This window comes from Corvus kubaryi, unplaced genomic scaffold, assembly GCF_017639235.1.
Source record: "Corvus kubaryi isolate FWS band 111438036 unplaced genomic scaffold, C.kubaryi_AGA036_p1.0 37398, whole genome shotgun sequence".
In the NCBI taxonomy this organism is placed as follows: domain Eukaryota; kingdom Metazoa; phylum Chordata; class Aves; order Passeriformes; family Corvidae; genus Corvus; species Corvus kubaryi.
The window spans coordinates 16279853-16299069 of NW_024581137.1; the positions used below are offsets into that span (position 1 = coordinate 16279853).

General features: G+C 37.9%; 1 protein-coding gene across 1 annotated transcript; it reads right to left on the bottom strand.

Annotated features, from left to right (window-relative positions):
- Positions 1-13: 13 nt before the first annotated feature.
- LOC121671928 (collagen alpha-4(VI) chain-like) lies at positions 14-11490 on the bottom strand. The gene is made up of 7 exons (XM_042044258.1): positions 11423-11490; positions 6039-6382; positions 2943-3021; positions 2213-2358; positions 2018-2110; positions 625-678; positions 14-135 (listed from the first exon to the last, which is right to left on the bottom strand). The coding sequence occupies exons 1-7, from the start codon at positions 11487-11489 to the stop codon at positions 52-54; spliced, it is 867 nt and encodes a 288-aa protein (XP_041900192.1). The 5' UTR covers position 11490; the 3' UTR covers positions 14-51.
- Positions 11491-19217: the final 7727 nt, after the last annotated feature.

The window sequence follows — 19217 nt, forward strand, 5'->3', positions numbered from 1 at the left end:
CAGCACAGAAAAACAGGTTTGTGGGAAACAACATCAGGAAATGTTTCAAAGTTAAATACTTGCCTTACGGCCCCTGACACCTGGACATCCCCTGTCTCCTTGAGTCCCACTGAAACCAGCTGGGCCTCTCTCCCCCTAAGAAACAAAAGAAAATGTTCAATGTCATCCATACAATGATAATTAATGGTTAATTCATCACATAAGACTAAAGAAAGACAGACCTATATCACCATTCAGTGCACTAAGGACACAAATACAAGTCACATGGAAATTTTCATATAGGCCATAAGAGAACATCAGTTACTAATTTGAGTTGCACCTGGTTCTTCACTCTCACTATCATGCCATGTTTATACTGCATTACCAATCTCCAGCTAAAATGTCTGTACTTGAAGGTGGGTTAGTTTTTTTAACTGAATAACTGGCCCACATTTGGTGAGTTGTTTTTTTAAGTGAGTAACTATGTGTGGTGAGGTGCAGAGTCACAGAGAAACAGATCTGTGTATTTACCTGCTCCTTTAACACATTTTGGGTTAACATTGATGGGTACTCAGTGAATAAGCGTAGACAGGTTCAGGCACCAACTAACATCATCATAGAAGGAAGAGATAAATGTTTACTTACAATCCCACCTTCCTCACCAGGATGGCCAGGAGATCCTCTATAACCTGTACTTCCCTGAAAAACGAAAATTTAAAAGATAAGTAACACTGTTCTCCAAACACACTGGGTTCATCTCTATCAGATTATTCTGCACTTAGAGATAGAAACATTCCCTGAATATTAGATGTGGTTATGCCGAGGAGGGCAGGCTCCCTGCATTTACACAGACACTCTGTACAGTCCTATGTATTTGACACGGCTGTGAAAAAAACCCCAAACCCAAGGAAACAACAGTGTTTAATATAAAATGTCAGGTTTTTATTTCAGGAAACTCTCTGATAGCTTAACAAAGCTCATTGGGATACTTGGTCAAATTAAACATCTTTGTAGTGATTTGGAAAAGGAAGCATTACACAGTAATGAAATTCTAAGGTGAAATGAAAAACATAAGGAGTTGGAAACTTGTTAGGACAAAGTTATTGCAATGCTTTGCAAACACATAGGAACGTTTCAACTTTGTGTTGGAAGTCATGCAAATATCATACCTTTAGGGCAAAAACTTGAGCAGAGAGAAACTGGAACAAAGGGAATTTCTAGTTGCAAAACAACTATGTCTACATTCTGAACACTGTCTAAGCACCTTAATCTAGCCTTTTAGTTAAACAGAAAGGTGTAAGAAAATCAACAAGAGTAATGGAAGAAATTGGTAAATTGGTTTATGAAGAAGTATTAGAAAACTATACTTTTGTTAAGAGATAACCAAAACTTCATTTAACTGCAACCACATAACTGAAGAGTGCGAACTACAGATATCATTTATCTCACATGCTCCTGAAATAAGTAGAAAGAATGGAATGAATAGCAGTCAAATAGAGATTACACATATTAAAAACCTTAATAAGGAATTCTACTAGCATGCTGTAGAAGAAGTGATATCTGTAATATTCAAAAATACTTAAACAATTTAAAATCTTAAAAGAAGCAATCCTTTTGGATGAAAACAGACTTACAGAAAAAGATATTTGGAATAACCAGTCACAAAAGGATAAGGCACATACCTAGTGAAAAAGGATTATTTTCTACTCTCAGCTTGTCATTTGGAAGTCACTCGTTCCCAATAGATAATAAGCCTCTTGATTAGTTACACTTAATTTTTTTAATCCCCCTCATTTTCTGATGAATTCGTGCAGAGGAGTGCTTAATGATTTTTATATGCACAAATAATTTTCATTACAAAAATACTTTCGCATAGAAGCATGCAGCAGAGAAAGGTTCCCATTTCATGTTACTCCTTTATCTGTCCTAACATTAAATGTTATGGAGACATGCATGCATGCTCTGAAATACTACAAAAAACAGAAACACTTTGAAAAATGAAGCAATTCTTATGTAATGTCTATCTTAGACCTCCTACCTTCCTTCCAGGACTTCCCCGGACACCATGATCACCATTTTCTCCAAGACACTTACAAATAACCTTACAGCATTTTCTTTCTGCAACAGTATCCTGAAAAATTACAAGAAACATTTTGTTTACATATATTAATAATAAAACAAAGACTGATTCCTCCCCCCCCCCCCCTTTTTTTAATATCACAGAAGGACTTACAAGGTTTCTCTGCAAGATGTTTGCAATATCTGCAAACCCAACACTCAGAGGTTCGTTGTATCCAAACCCTCTGCCAAACTCTATTTCCCAAAATTCAGTCAAGTTCTGTGTATTGTCCAGGCCAACTAATAGAAGTGCATCAAGACCTTCGACATAAGCACAGATTTAAATTAGTGAATACCTGAAACACACTATTAACTAACAATATAAACTTGAATAACAGCAATTCCCTAAAGGACTTACACTTCGTGACTTCAACACAGTATGTTAAAAGAAAGCAATCTCTTGAGAAAAATGTGTAAGAGAAAAATCCAGACCAGTAATTTTCCAACTGACTTCTCTCCCTAGCTGTCAGACCAGCCTGCTACTCAGTGCCCAAACACAAGCTTAAACCTGCTTTTTCCTAGAGAAGTCAGAGTTGTATCTAACCTCTGGTGCTGTTCCCACCAGTGAAAGGGGTCTGTCCTGAATTGCTCCAGCTGTTGGAGCTGGACTCCAGAAACTAGAACCTCTGCCCCCTAGGCATGTTTCTGGTGTCATCTGCCAAATAGTGACATATCATCATGTACACTGCTTCACATGGAGAAGGGAATACTCTGCCAGGGACTCCTGGGCAATGCCACATGAGCATGGAGAGGCAGTGTGACATGGAAAAGTTGCAATGAGGGAGCTGTAAATCAGGCCTTTGGTAGTAGGAGGCTGGAGCATCAACGTAGTACTGTAATAATACCTCTAAAGCGAAGTGAGTCTGCTGCTTTCTTCAGGTCTTCCAGTGAATCATCCAGCCCATCTGAAAATACTAACAGAACCTGTCAGGGAGTAATGCCAAGTCAATTGCAAAGGGACTGAAAGTTCAGTCTTTGTAAAAAATACAGTTCACATGGAGAAATGGCTATGAGATGGTCAAATTGCACTACACTGTGGTAGATCTGAAATGTGTGCTAGAAAATGGTAGTGAGGAACAACTAGAACAAAACACAAAAGCTGCTCTTCCCTGATAGCACCTCCATTTGAGGGATTTTTCTTGCTGAACATAGAATGGCTATTATATGTGTCATCTTCTTAGCATGCGAGGTAAAAGAAAAATTCTTTTACAACTTACCTACTGAAAAACTTTCTCTTATGTCTGAAGAGTTCTCATACATGTGAATGTGGAGAAGAATTTAGAGTGAACAAATTTTCCTGTATCTGCAAGAGCAGCTCCCGTTGGCTGTCAACTGAGCAACACCAGGAAGTGCATCCTCTCTGGGTCTAATCCTCACCCCATGCAGATATTTATGTCCTTTTGCCCTTTCCACACAGGCAGTACATCACCCTGCTCCATTCTCTGCCCTGTGTTTCCTTCTTAAGACATGAGGTTTCACTCACCTCAGGATGCTAATAATTTGTATTGTCTACATTTCCATCTTTTCAGGCCAAACAACTATAACTAAGTCTCTTCCAGGATGGAGGAAAGCACAACTTCTTACCGTTCCCCTTCAACCTATCAGTCTTTTCTCATTTCTCTCCTCCCTCTTCAACAGAAGACTTCTCAGGTCCCACTCACAGAGTGGGTTCGTTTGCCCAAAAAGAAGCTGCACAGGTAAACTGTGTCCTTCCCCCAATGGTAATGACTTAAAATCCTCCTAAGCTCTCTGACCAACAAGTGGACAAGCACAGTTAGAGCTTCTTCCCTCCCACCCTTCATATTTTACATTCCCTATGCAAGGCACAGCTTTTACCAATGCAAACTCCGTTACTTTTGTTAAGGTAAATTTTTCCACAGATGACAAAAGCAAATGAAGTGACTGCCACACCAAACATCCCACTTCTGTACTAAAGCAGCTAGGAGACAAGAATTTAAGCTAGACCTAACTGGTAAGTTCCCAAGCATACACTATGGAGGCACTGGTACAAATACTACACTTGTTCAAGCACTGTGTGATAGCAGCGGACACCTGGACCATGGATGGGCAAACACATCCCAGGTTGTTAGAGACAACACTGTAGGCCTGGGTTTGATTGTTTTTCCTACGATCTCCAGTTTAAAAACATGGGGAAGAGGGAATGTGGGGTGTTACTTTGGGCATTATATGTAAATATATGTAAAGATATATTATTATGTTTACAAAACATTTGTTTACATCAAGCTCTTGTTGGAACACATCCAAGTCATGTTTTGTTAAAAATGCTGGAACTAGGTCCAGATTTTTTGCTGCTAAGCAAACAAATAACAAAGAAAAGAAGAAATTCAACCAACAGAGAATCATGGTCCCTGATGAGGTTTATAACTAATAATCTTTACAGAATAAGCATGTTATTGCTCAGGATCCTAGGAAGATTAAATTGTGATTTCATGTGCATTCTAAAGCCTTGTACTCTCAATTTGTACCTAAGCAGTTTCAGGGAGGAATATTAATCCACTGGTAAAATGCTGAGATATGCAGCATATTTATTTATAGTAATAATGCCTAAGCAGAAAGAAGCCTTGCTTGATGCTGATCTCCAGAATTGGCAATTAGGAGGGAAAAAGCACTGCTTTTACTTTTATGTCAAACAAATTCTTTCTCTGAGACTCAGAAGCAGCAAAATCTTGTGTGGTCATGTTCCCTGTTCAGACATTTTAAGCAATCTTTGGAAAAAAACTCCATTAAATATACACCAAATGACAACTTAAATTGATAAGACACACATACCTATGCAAATACTGTAAAAAATAGAATGCCAACTTTCATCTGAAAGCAGGGGAATTTGTAATATGGCTTCCTCACTCCATGTCAGATTAAAATCGGTGTTTTACAAAAGTGAAAATAAATTTGGAAGAGGAAACCCCTTATGTATTTTGCAAGAACTAACCAGTCCTTCCTTAGTAGGAAGGTCTTCCTGCATGGAGACCTTAGTAAGCGCTAATATTCAAACAGCTACTACAGGACTTGCTCAGTGTTTTACAGAGTCAGTGCCTCATTTAGAATAAATTGTCAAGGCACTGATTCTGAAACACTTCAATGAGATCTGAATTTCTTGAACCCAGGTTGAAAGAATCCCTATTCATTTCCGAACAGATTAGATGAAGCTTTATGCTTTTTCCTTCACCTCACTTCAAGATGGATGAATTAACTGCAGCACCTAGGCAGATTTTCTTGATCATCTGTTATCTGTAAGTAGAACTCAGCTTTGTTATTTGAAATTATTTGACAAGTTAATGACATGAACAAACTTCTGTAAACAAATTTGTCAGATGACCTTTTTCTGTGACTTCTGCTTCGAGCTGTCACTATTCTGGACTAAGATGCAGATTCAGGAATAAGAAAGCAGTTTCCTTTCAGGAATAGGAGTCCCTGAAAGAAAACTACTTTCCACTACCCAAAGTAAAATCATTCCATGGTAGATCTAAGAAGGTTGTCTGTGTGAATACTCATCATCACATGTATTAAGCCAAGTGTTCTGGGTACCACCTCACTACAGGAGTGCCTAGAAAATTGGAACTGATATATCAGGTTATATTAGGTCAACGAAAAACAGGAAGTTCTATATAAACTTAAGAAAACACAAGGGTGACTGAGCACTGGCACCGGTTGCCTGGAGATGCTGAGGAGTCTCCATTCCTGGAGATACACAAAAGCCATCTGGACATGGCCCTGGATGGCCTGCTCTAGTTGACCCTCCTTGAGCAGATGGGTTGAAGAAGGTGACTTCCAGGGATTCCTTCTAATCTCTACCATTCTGTGATTCTGTTTACTAGCATCATCTATTCCTGAGCTACTTATTTGTCTTCCTGGAGTACTCAGCATCAGAGTCTGTAAATACCAAACTGTCTAATTTTTCCAAGATCATACCATTAAGTTACCTTAACTTTAGCAGAGGTCACATTAAAGAAGTTCTCCTCAAGCGCCTGCAAGAAGTCTGCATTCAGGTAGGTGTCCACAGTGGTCTGTGCCTCTAAGAACTTCTGGATGATCTCTTCATTATAGTCTTCAAAACCAGAGTCAAAGATTAATTGTTTGTTCTGTGCCAATACTTGGAACTTGAACCCAATGTCAACTGGAGCATTACAGCTGGTATTTGGCAGTGATTTCATCTGTAGTAGAAGTCTGGGGAGGAATGCTTGCAGTCTCTGTTTCAGAAGCATTGTGGGTACTGGCTGCGTGCGCCTTGAAATATCAATTGCTATAGAAAGATCTATGTTGCATTCTGAAAAAAAAAATATATCTAGGAAACAGGAAACTATGAGCATACACTCTGTGATCCTGGTTTTTGTCAGAATCATGGGAGTGGAACAAAATTCAACATGGTAGATTTAAAGCCAGAAGTAAGAATCAGTAAGTTTGGTTTTCCATAAACATAAAATACCTCAGTCCACAGGTTTCAGTGTGGCCATGTGAACTTGCAAATACTAAGAACTAAATTACTCGACATCTGCACATACCCAAACTGCAAAACATGTCTGTTCTCCAGCTGCCCAGTATCCTCAAAGGGCCTAATCTTGAAAATGTCTCCATAGGCTTTGCTGCCAACTGAGAATGTACAACACAAATTCCGATTGCAAAGGGAACCCTGATGACTGACTTTGTCACTTTGTCACAAGACCAGGTGATACATATAAATGCAGAACAACAGGCCAAAGAAACAAACATGAGAAAGAGGCAGCACTGCCTACATGAAATGTCATAACCATTGTGAAAAACAGCTGTTGTAAGGTGATGGCTACCTCAGTGATGGAAGTGCTTGCATCGCTCCTTGTAATAATAACAAATAGTGTGATGTGGTTAATTCCTTCTCCCTCCCCAATCATCTCGCCCTCATTAAACATGTTTGTTTCTTCTCTACCTTGATTATTCATTTCTCACTTTGAATTTTATTCTGTGATCCTAGATGCATTATTACTCGTTATTGTACCTCTGCAAGGAAGTCAGAGGCGTGCAATTTTAGCTGTAAAACAGCACTCTACCTAATTTTATTCTCTTTTCACTCATTGACTCTGAAACACTTAGCAATCACAAGATTGTTTTCTGTGTTTGCTAGTTTGGGCTTGTTCCCATTATTCCACATAAGTTTCCTGAGTTTTCCTTCTCTCACGGAAGAGATAAATGTGTTCAGTTCTTTAGTCAAAAACTTCTAGAAATAATTTCATCTCAGAGGGACCATCATTATGGTTTAATATTTTCACTTGTGGTACAAACTGCCCCCTAGAGGGTATGATCTGCTGGAAAGTAGCATGAAAATCTTTGAATGTAAAAGGTCACATTGAATGAGATTATATGGCTAAAAAAATCTGACATTCAGACCTCAGAGCAACATCAAAAATCTATGCCACTTATCTTTTTAGCTCACAAAAAGCAATCAGTTAAATATATCCTTATATGCATGCATGTCTACACACATGTGAACACAAAATCTAATGGATGTTTCTTCCAGTATGTGTTCTTGTAGAGCATACAGAAAGTATGTGTTCACAATGAGATTCTTCTAAGACCTGGGTCTTTTAATAGTTTGGAGGCAGTGTGAAGGGTAAGCATGAACTCAGAAATTTTGCCCTGACAGTTGGTCATCCACACTGTTCAGCTCTTAAAATGTTCTCTGTCAAGTCCTCAGTGTACCAGCAATAATAACAGAACAGCAGTAAATAGTTCACTTTTTGTGCTACTATGTTGTGCATGAGAATGTGTAAAACATTTACTGGTAGGTATTCTATACCCTGTTGTTAATCTCTATTTATTTGCAGGAGCAAACACCTCTGTGTTGCCAAACTCTTTCTCACCAGCTGTTGTCCTACAAACATCCACATTGTTAAACTGCCCTATCTTACTGCTGTAAGGGTACTTTTTTCTCCTGTCAACATGCTGTCCCTGAAATAAAATTTTTTAAATTGAAAAATCTGGCAGTTTAAGAGAAGGTTACTGGAGTAAAGGGAAATAATAGATTTATTACAGGAAAGAAGGTCAGTGTATATATAAAAAAAGATGACAGGACAAGATAAAACAGGCTTCGCAGAAAATTGATATTCATTTTATGAGACAAATTTATGCAGAGCTTAGTAATAAATATATGCATCACTGAGATGAAAACAAATATGCTTTCCTTGACTTCTCTCTCTCTAAACAAGTGTGCCTGTAGGTATATATATAAAGGTCACTGCTGTATCTTCCACTACATCTCCCTGTTCCCTGCCATAAAACACCAGGAGGTGCTACTGCATCAGCCATGGTCACACTGCTCCATGGCAGTGCACTCCACTTCCACAGCAGCCCTCTCTCCCTGCTTGCAGAAGCCGAGGAATGCTTTTTCATCTGGGACTCTGCTCAGCTCTTGATGGGAAAAAGAGTGGGTGGGAGTGCAGAGCTCATACTGAATCAGGCCCAGCTGTTCTCCCTGCAAATTACCTGAGCGGATATAATTCACACAGAATTGCTTCTGTCTCAGGGAAGAAAGGCTCAGCTCTTCATTTTGGCCCCCAACACCCTGGCAAACACCAGCCAGTTTTGGGGTGTTCAAGATCTCACTAGCCTAGGATGCATGAGAGGCTCAGCGGTTGTTACAAAAAGCAGTGTGGTCATCCTGGTGTTCCTTTCTCTCAGAAGGTTTCTGATCACAAAGGGAATGAACCCTGGAGAACTGCATTGGATCAGTTTTATGGCAGAACAAAGAGCATGTATCCAACACATGTAAAATACCACCTCTATGGTGAAAACACCAGGAAGACAACAAGGAGCTTTAAAGGACAGTCACAGTCCCTATAAGGATAAGCACAGAGAGAAGAAATGCTCCAGAACCGTCTCTTCCTGCCATCCCCAATCAATGCCACGCACTTACACCACAGTCAGAAGATATCAGCTTTTTGATTTGTCATGCACTCCATTTTTCTTTTTGCAACTTAAGAACCACATCTACAGTATTACCTAAATGCATAGCTGGCATGAATGCGCAATGTTAAAGAGCAACTGTGTATGCTCTGTACGTCGCTATTCCCCCATGATAAGGCAACTGATAATGCAGCATCAAGTCAGAAAAAACAGACCCAAAACCAGCACGTGACATCCGATAAAAGTTGCTATGCTAACTAAAAGCATTACTGAATGTTTATTTTCTTTGGGGTTGGCAGCCTCTCAGGCTGTGTGGCATTCAAGCCACTGTTGGCATCCAAAAGATATAGTAAGGGATAGCACTTTCTGTTTCTCATCTAGGAAAAGCTTCTGGGTAGCACTTCAGAATTACTTCAGAATTGCTGTTCACATCTTGCCAATACCTCCCACATATCCAAGGATGGATTTCCTTACACCCCCCCTCTGCACAGTGCCTCTGTGACTCTTCAGTCTTGTTGACAGACAGTGGGTGCTGACAGTCCCACTGAAGCAGAATGGTCAGCTGGAGATGGCAAAGTTATGTTTCTAGGAGGTTCTTTTTAAAATATCACTGAGTTGTCTGTTTCCCTCTTTTTATTAAGATACCTGATGGAGTATCTGCTGTGGTTCCTTTCAGACACTGAGGAACTACGCATATGAAGGCTTGATGTGAAGCATTGTCTTACCTCAGAAGCTATTTACCATAGCAAAGACTGTAGTGGCTCTTGACTGAAGCAAAGTACAAATTGTGAGTCACAAACTGAGTAACATGGGCAGTATTCTCTAGTAAAACAATTGCACTGCAGTCCAGCCAGCTCAGGTACTTTTATCAGCGACTGCAGAAAGCCATGTGGATATTTGTCATTATACACTCAACAAAAAGTTTGTTCCTTACCCTGACCAGGGAGATGTTTGGATTAACAGACCCGATTGACATTCTTTTTGATGATTTTCAGTGCATCAAGGTTTCCACTGTGAACTCTCCCTGTGTCATCAGCTATTAAAAACAGCTCTCAAAGGGGATTTTGTCATCCCTATGTCAGCTTCAAAGACATGGATCCCATTGTTCCTCAAAGCCATTGCTACATCCTGTACCCTGTCAGCAGAGTACTCACTGAAAAAGGCTCTGGACAAGCCTCTTTTGCTACTAAGTGATTCTCTAGTATAAACTGGAGTCTCTGCCCTGTTTTGGTGCCTCCTTCTTTGTAATGTAATTTTTTCTATCTTCTGTAAGGAGTCATTCTTGTTATAACAAGTGTTCAACAGGAATTCAGCGTATGTCACATTGTTGTGCTGAATCACAAAACCCAGAGATTTTGTCTTGCCATTGATCATTGTGCATGATGTTGAAGTTCTTTGTCCCTGTACTCCAGGATCCATCTACCAGGAAAACTATGTCTGTCATGGAAGCTTTCCTGCAGACTGAAGGAATATGTTGCAACTTTTCCCCTAAAAGTTGTGTAATCTAATAGAAAAGCAATTTTAAATCCTAATTGCTTTTCAGAATCCAAGACCTATTGGCCTGTTCCAGAAAATCCCTTCCATCTATCCTGCTAAATTGTCATCACCCACTAGTTCCTTCTTTTCCCCTGTTTATCATACAGAGGATCAGAAGATACATCTTTCTGCAACACCATTCATAGGAAAATGAGAGATGCTGAAATCTACAACACAATTTTCATTCACAGTCTGCTCAGAACTTATCTGTAGTAAATGCATATTAAACATTTCTGTATGTGAAACACAACCATAGGAATGTGTTGGCCTGCTCTCAAGAGAGCAAAGGAAAATTTAGTCATGCCCTTTGAGCTCCATTCTGCATGCATAGATTACTAATTAATATTTATTTTCTGAGGGGAAAAAAAATCAGTTCCAACTTAAAGAGTACTAAGCATATTTCTCTGTTATAAGTATTAAACATATGTGTTTCCACAAATTCCAGAAGCTAGCAGAGCATGGATGGAACAGTTATTATTTTCTCAAATCAACAGTCATGCAGAAAATAGCCTGCAACTGGGCAGAACACTTCTTAAACAGATCTTCCAAAAGACCTGACTACCAAAATGGAACTGCTAAATACTGTAACTTACCTTGCTTTTGGCAGTCTTACAATTTTAAGAGCTTTACGTTCCTTTTGCACATATGAAACCTCAGAATGCATGAACAAACCCAAATTTAATGAGCTGCTGCATTAAATTTTGCATTTTTTTAGGAAAACTCTCCTATTGTAGTTATAAATATAAGTTTCATAAAAACATACTGTATTATCCCTAATTATAATTCCTAGTTAGAAAAAAATGTCATCAATTCTTCATCTCTCTCTCACATTGGGTATAAATGTAAAAAACCAATTTTGCTATCAACTTGAAGCGTCATTTCTTTAGTGTATTACCAGTCTCCTGTGCCTCTGTAGAGAAGGTGAAAATGTAGAGAAGAAGAAGTGGTTTCCAGGCAACCATGCTGAAAACCTTCCTAGGGAAAAAAAATCAAAACCAAATATATAAGAAATACAGAGAATAATTCCCTAAAAAAGAGGTTTTTAATTGTGGGGGAACTGGGTAAGTGCATTTTATTAACAACATGGAGGCTTTCTAGCCGCATGCAATTTAAACCAGCACTTTAAATTCATTTTTTTCCCTCAGTTTTTAACATACAGGCTTTGAACGCAGAGCTGTTAGAGTTTGACACTGATGTACAGGATATAACCAAAAGGAACTATACAATGCTTTGCTCTCACAATCATGCTTTATTCTGATTCATACAGCTATATTTACCATGATCTAAAATTCAGCTAAAAGCAAGCTATTCACAGTGTAAGATTATTGGGAGTTATGCTTTTAAGATTCCCTTCTAGCCTTGAAATTTCCCACCTACACATCGATTTAAAAGAAAAGTTTAGTGGTGGTATCTATATGTGATACACATGGATAAGAACAAGCATTCATTTACAAATGAAATATGCCAGTGGGCCAGTAATAAAGACACTTGTCATAGAAAAATGGAATAAAGTATAAAAATTTCCCAAAAGCCAAAACTCAATGCTGTGGATAATGAGAATGAAAATCTCTCAGAAAGTATGAAATTAAGGCATATTGAGCTTAAGCACACTAAACAAATGAGAACAAAGCAGTTTTGAATAACTTTCTATTGTAGGACACAAGTACCCTTGATGCTGCCTTTAACAACTCATTACACTGTTTATTCTGTATCTTGGATCGGCAAAGACAACTTAGTAGAAAGGCTACAGCTGGTCTAACATTATAGCACAGGGTTCAGTTCCAGGTTCTTAGGGTAACACCATGTAATATTACCCTAGGTCTTGTGAGTAACAAAAGGCAGTGAATAGAAATTATCTGATTGAATCTATGTTCTAACCTCAGGCAACAGCAAAATTTCATTTCCAAGTATCACCACACCAAGCTGCACTGAAGCTCTCGAAGAGTTCTTTGGGGGGAAAAAGCACCACATTTTCTATATTTGAAGACATTTATCAGACACAGGTACTTTTCACTTTTATTAGAACTGCAGTAACACAAAAATTCCAGATGCAACTGAGGTCCCTATGCAACCAAAGAGGTTCCAGGTGTTATGTAGTCCTCAACAAGGACAGAAAGCAATGCTGGAGTTGGTGCACTGAGGAAACCTCCTTCATGCCTCTGCACATAACAGTTTTCTTTAATAAGCATTACTAACATAAAGGAAACTGTTTTGCAACCATTTTACATGCCATCTTCACAATTAAATTTTGTCTTGGATTTAATTAATTTTTCTGCATATATTCCTGAGAGTTAATGAATCTCTTAAGAGTTCCCCTTGATCACTTTGACAGAGACTTAATCTTGTTATCTATTTTCACTCTTATACCTCATTATATGAGCCTCTTTTTTAGATGTTAATAAGCTAAAACTTTATACTGAGAGACAAGTATTTTAATGGTACTCCCCAAAAATAATAATGATTACTAATTTTCATTACAGTGTTACACAGTTTCTGCTTTGATAGCACAGTTATTATGCCAGAGCAGCATTAACATCTTGAACTCTCTTGTTTTAATAAATTGCTCACAGATCTATAGACCCAGCTAGACATGTACATATTCAAAGGCAGATAAGTAGATTGCTGCCAGTATTTCCAAAGCCTCTAATCAGTGTTTCACTCTAGAAATTTCCATGACTGAGTATGTGAAAAACTCAAGGCCAATAGCAGCAAGCTTTCAAGCTGCCCACAGTCAGATGAGTAAAATACAGCTGGTGTTTTAGCAGGGGGCTAGACTTTCCTCAATTATGTAAATATTCAGATTTCATGCCAAAATCTAGCTCTTACTGTTACAATATAAAAAATAATCTGTGACTGTTTAGCTATGCAACTATTTCCATGCCTCCTAACAACTGTGGTCTCTGTTTGCCTCCTTTAGCTTCTTTCTGCCCCATGACTCAAGAATATTCCCTAAGAATGTTCCCTGCTCATCGGGTCAGATACCCGAGACCTGAAAAATCTCTCCCACTCTTCCTAAACAATGAGTGTAGATGAGAACCTATTTACCACTTGCTTTGATTTTCCCTTAATTAGTCCGTACTGACATCAGGCAGCTTCTTCAAATACACAGAAACACTGCAATTTAGAAATATGTGCAGACTAATTTTCCTACTTGTACTATTTATTTTGCCTTCACATACAAAATTCCAATCATGCACTACAAGCTGCATAGACAGAGGTACTTTAGGCCTTCTATGTGTATTCTTCATTATTTACTAACCCAAAATGAGAAGAAATTTAATGGAAAATTCATGTCATGCAGCTCTTAGATACTACCAAAGCCTAAATAAACTCACTCAGAAACATGCAGTGCTACAGAGCATTACACTAGCAATATCTTAATTCTAAAATTTATTTGAACATAAAATAGTATATACAAGATCTTAGCATAAGGTACTTACTATCTGTAGTTGTTTATATAAATATATATATATAAGCATAATTATGCAAGATGCTAAAGCAGCAATTCTCAAAAATCTAAGACATCTTTCCATTTTAATTCTATTTTAGGAGACAACAGTATGAAAATTATTAGAAGTCCTTAGAAAACAGTATAAAATAATACATCTTTTAAAGCTGATTTTACTGCCAGCACTTTTACTTATGCTGGCTGTTCCCAGAGATACACCTATATGAATATACATCTCAAAGGAAGAAAAAGATCAACAGTACTCCTGAATCCTTTAAATGCTTGACAAAAACTACTTGCCACTGCTTTTCTTTTTTTAACCAATTAATGTCCCAATCTTATCTTCAGCTGCTTCAGTGTTTCAGGTAGGTAAAAAAGTAATTCTGTAGATTTTTGCTGCCAGAGCAAAATGCATTCTCAAATGATAATATACTTCTTAAGCACACTGTCAAAAGCTCAGAGATCTTGAAGCAACATCTCTTTTTCACCTATGATTTATAACCATCTTGCATACAGGATCTCCCTGCGCACCTGATTTGGGGATATTTTCCTTCTCGTGTTGGTATATACTAACAGAAGGAACGCAATCTTTCTTGTTACAACTTAAAATCCCATCTCTACCAGTGCAAATAAATGTGACCACGTAGTTTTCTCCTACCTACTGAAGAACCCCAGTTAGATTACTTCAGCTTCTACAGGCTGATTTCATTCCTTCTGATATAAGCTCATGTCCTGGAATACAGCAGACACAAAGCTTCAGCTTACATGCCGCAGTTGGTTATTCCTTTCCTCCACCATCCCCTTTTCTCTCACTAAAGCAAAGTTAAAGCCTGGTTTTCAACTGTGGAATTTTATGGTTTCATCAAACAGTAAAACAGAAGAAGTCCATCCCCACCCTCCCACCTTACCGCTCTACTCATACATCCATGTATTGAAATTCAAACACTGAGAATCAGAGTACCAAAAGAGAGATAAATGTTGCTGTAAAAGTAATGCAAAATACTTTCTGGGTGTCAGCTCTTTACACAAAGGAAGGAATATTTTTGTTAGTTATCTCTTCTCTACAGGCACTTATTTTTTCCTACAATTACATTATCTTTTTGTTAGCACTGAAATGTCTCAGGAAGAAAGTTGCTGCTTTACTCATTGCAGGTTTCCCAGAGAAAAAAGGAGTTTCCTAGTGATTCCAGGTGTAATCACAGGGCCAGGCACTGATTCAAGCAAGGAGGCCCTGGATGACTTACCTGACTTACGAAGTCAGTGTGATCAACGTGAGGTTCAATATGTTTTAAGGAGTGGTTTTGTTTAGACGGCATGCGGACACAGCTGGAAAGGGCGTGGCCACCAGGATAGGAACACCCCCACAGTCAGCCCTAAGTACATACAAGCGCACAACCAGCCCATGAGGAGTCTACACCCAGTCTTACAAGGAAAAACTGACTGACAGTAAAAATCAGTTTCATTTACTGTTAAAATCGGTGTCTGCCCGCCTGTGAGCAAATGGGATGGATGGATGTTTACTTGCTGACTTCATTTTAAAGAATGAAGAGACATAATGATTTTCCATTTCAGTATTTGGTGCACCTTTTATAAGCTTATTGGCTGTTTTCCATTTCTGAGTAAAGCTTAATAATTAGCATGTTATGATCCTGTAAGTAAACATTCATTACTATTCACACTTCTATCTTCCTGATGGCTTATACAGCACAAATAGCTATAAGTACACATTTAAAAAAAATTATAAATGGACCCTGGTATCCTCGCAGCCACAAACAGTTCTTAACCTATCATGAAATTAATAAAAAAAATTGTAGTTTCTCTCTTCAGTCCAGAAGATCCCTCAAAAACCAATCTTCTGTCAGAGAGCCCAACTATTTATGACATCTCTGTATCTGAAGTCACCATACCCTTTTAGCCTCTCTTGAAGTGAAATGTGTTGAATGTATCAAGTACATATGTATATTCCCTCAGGATCAGGACAATTCCTTCTGAAGTTCTCAGCATCCTTTAAAAAACGTTCTCTGTTTTACATACCTTCCCTTAGCTCAGCATGACCAGCCTGCAACTCCATAATGCATGGTAGCAAGACAAGCAGAGCTGTCCTTGCTGCCTGCCAGGTGTCAGAAGTAAAAATTCCATAGGACTCAGGTAACAAATTTTCTGACACTGCTCTGTTGCCTGCACCAACTCCCAATACTTTGCTTTCAGGAAATCTTCAGTGTAAAGTCTGGGGTTTTTTCCTCAAAAAGCTATTTTCTAACACAGAATAAAATAAAAGAAACAGCTGAAAACCTCATTAGTTGAAAATTAAATCTAACTGGAATACTTACAACATCTACCGAAGACCACAGCTAGCTATTCTGAGAGCCTGAAAAGCTTTCACTTCTTCACTTTGCACATTCTGTAATTAGCTGTTTACTAATTACACCCTAATCTAAACTGCTATACTCTGTTGAAATTAATTAAATCTTCCTCTATGTGTATGAATTCAACTAGACTATCTCATGTTGTCATTAAAACATGAACATAACTATGCACATTACTATGGCTTTAGACTTTACTTCTGGTTTAGTTTCCTCAAAAAAGAAGTCAAGGTGAAGGTTACGTTTCACCTTTCATCGCATATGGGGGAAAGAATTTTTAAAACCGAACCTGGTAAATGGAGCTGTGAAACTGAAGAGTCTAACAAGTAAGTCTACTTGTTAAATGAGTTCTTACCTAGCAATGACTCATTTTGACCCAGAACTAGTTCACTTTCAAACTCTTAAACACTCTGTTCTTTGGCCTCAATAAAAGAAGAGCAGAAGGGGACCTCATATGACAACTTGGTACTGTAATCAATAACCTGTATATATGTATTTTACTAAGGGATTTGTTAAGAAGGAGTAGAGGAAGCCAAAAGAGATCCTTCATACGGAGGAGCAGTTTTCCCACATCAGAAAGTTCTTACGGAACTAGAGATGCATTTGTTATTGTTCCTCTCTCTCTTTCCTATCTGTCCTGGCTTCAGACCTACTTTGCTGTAGCATCATGTCAGTATCAAAGAAATATCATGGCAGTGCCACAGATCAAGTTTGTTTACATGAAGAAAACAGTATAAAAGTGATCAATAAAAAGCATTGAAGCAGGAAACCAAAACCATTTGACAGACCTTGTAAAATGGGCCAGCTAAACCTGGAGGATGATATAAGTAATTTTTCATATCCTTGCCAGTCCCTTTGACTGGAAAGTAGACAAATGTCAGCAGCATAAAGGCTAAACCTTACCCACATGTGCTTCACTGACTCATTCAGTAAAGGATATTAAGTGAACTAAACACAAACATTTCATTCATGAAAGCAGCTTCTCAAAGCCAAAAGTTCTTAAGAAAACCAGCAGATGTGACTCTCCTACTTCCAGGAATATTGAGTGGGAAATCATCCTGTCCACAGGAGTACTCAAACTCATCTGGAACAAATTAATTTTATAAAAAGTCTTGGTTTAGAATAAAAATAGTGTAAGTCACGTCATGTTGAACTACCACAAAGTGGGGAATTTAAAACTGAGGACACAAATTTTAAACCATCAATTATTCACTAACATATGCTAGACATACCTTTGAGATAAGACTGAGAATATGAGCTCACTGGTGGTGGCAAGACGCAAATTCTTGCTTTATAAAAACTTAATGTTAGAAAAATCTTACCTTGCAATAGTCAATAGAAGTAAAACTTCTGCTAACATACTTGCTTAAAAAACCCCACCTAATTATCCTCTCATTTCAAGCGCTGAAAGTCATGCATTTTTACCAGAATCTATCACTTTTGGTGTCAGGAAAATATGAGGCTAGGAAGAATCAAGACTTTTGCTTGTGAATATCTGCACAAGACTACAGTATCGCCCATAATTAGTTCAAGCCTCGTCTTGTCAAATGAAACATCTTTGTAATATGAACAAAACAAAGAGACATACACATTTCTGAAGCATCCTAATATTATTACTAGGTGCATATTTTACTTTGAATCATTTGGAATACATTTTGTTTATCCAAAGGCTCTTTTCTTATTCATTGACATGAAGGATATTTGTTTGACTGAATGATACTGTATTTGGATTTGAATGTGTGGAAGAATTATGTAAATGATTGTATGCAGGCGAATTAGAGCTGAGTAACTTTGTGGCAATCAAGTTTACAACTGCAGTTGTTGTGAAACCAATGAAAATTAAACAGCATGTTTTATATATTGCCACATCGTGAGAAGAATCCAGAATAAATTCTGGAAAGTACATGTGGAAATCTGACACTTTCTCAGGTGTCTGTGTGCCTATGCAGGTAGCTTAGACAACACATTTTGTGACACTCACCATGCACTAAAGTCACAATGCACTAGGTAAAATGTAAGTCAATGCATATGCAAGCATTCATCAATAATCCTCAGAAATGGTATCCCACTATAGCAGATCTTGAAAAACAGTTTTGTGAGGAGCTAAGAAACTTTAAAATGTAGCTTTATACTGAACCAAAATAAGCCAAAAATTTCAATTTTTCCCTTAAGGTAAATTAATTTGAATACCATTTGGCATCTCTCAAGTGCTGCATTTTCTAAAAAAAAATTTTTCTGTTTTTTTTTTTTTTTTAATACTATAATACCAAGCTTTTAAACACTGAAATGAGCTCCAAAATGAGGTTTTGTCATACATGATTAGTCATTATTACATAGGACTATCTAGGCAGATGGAAGAATATCACTTGAGGGTCTCCAGACTACTGCTGAAAGTGTTGCATTCTCTTCCTTCAAAGCCTTGTCCCTGATGTTCCAATCCAGCAAGAATTGTGCACATAAACTCCTCCACCACATTTTTTTATACTGACAAAGCACACTGAAATCTACTTCATGCACACTGAATAGCCTATGTAGAAAATGTATTTTGAGATAATATACAATTAATAATATTCATAGAATTTGGCCTCTACAGCATCATCTACAAAAAGAATCCTCTGTTTTTCTAGGACCATACAAAAGAAAACAAGTATAGTATCAATGTTTTCTCCCTGAGCACTACTAACATTTCCTGGACAATGTTTCAGTTCAAGACTACCATATGCCTCTAATTATTTACTGATTAGAATTCTTGCATGAGCCATTATGTTTCTACATTCTAATTTTGCTGTGGAAGGTTGTAGGTTCCGTTCAGATGTAAAAGGGCTTCTAAACAAATGCTTTTATGTCATCTGATGTCAGGAAAGCTAAAAAGAAGTTGA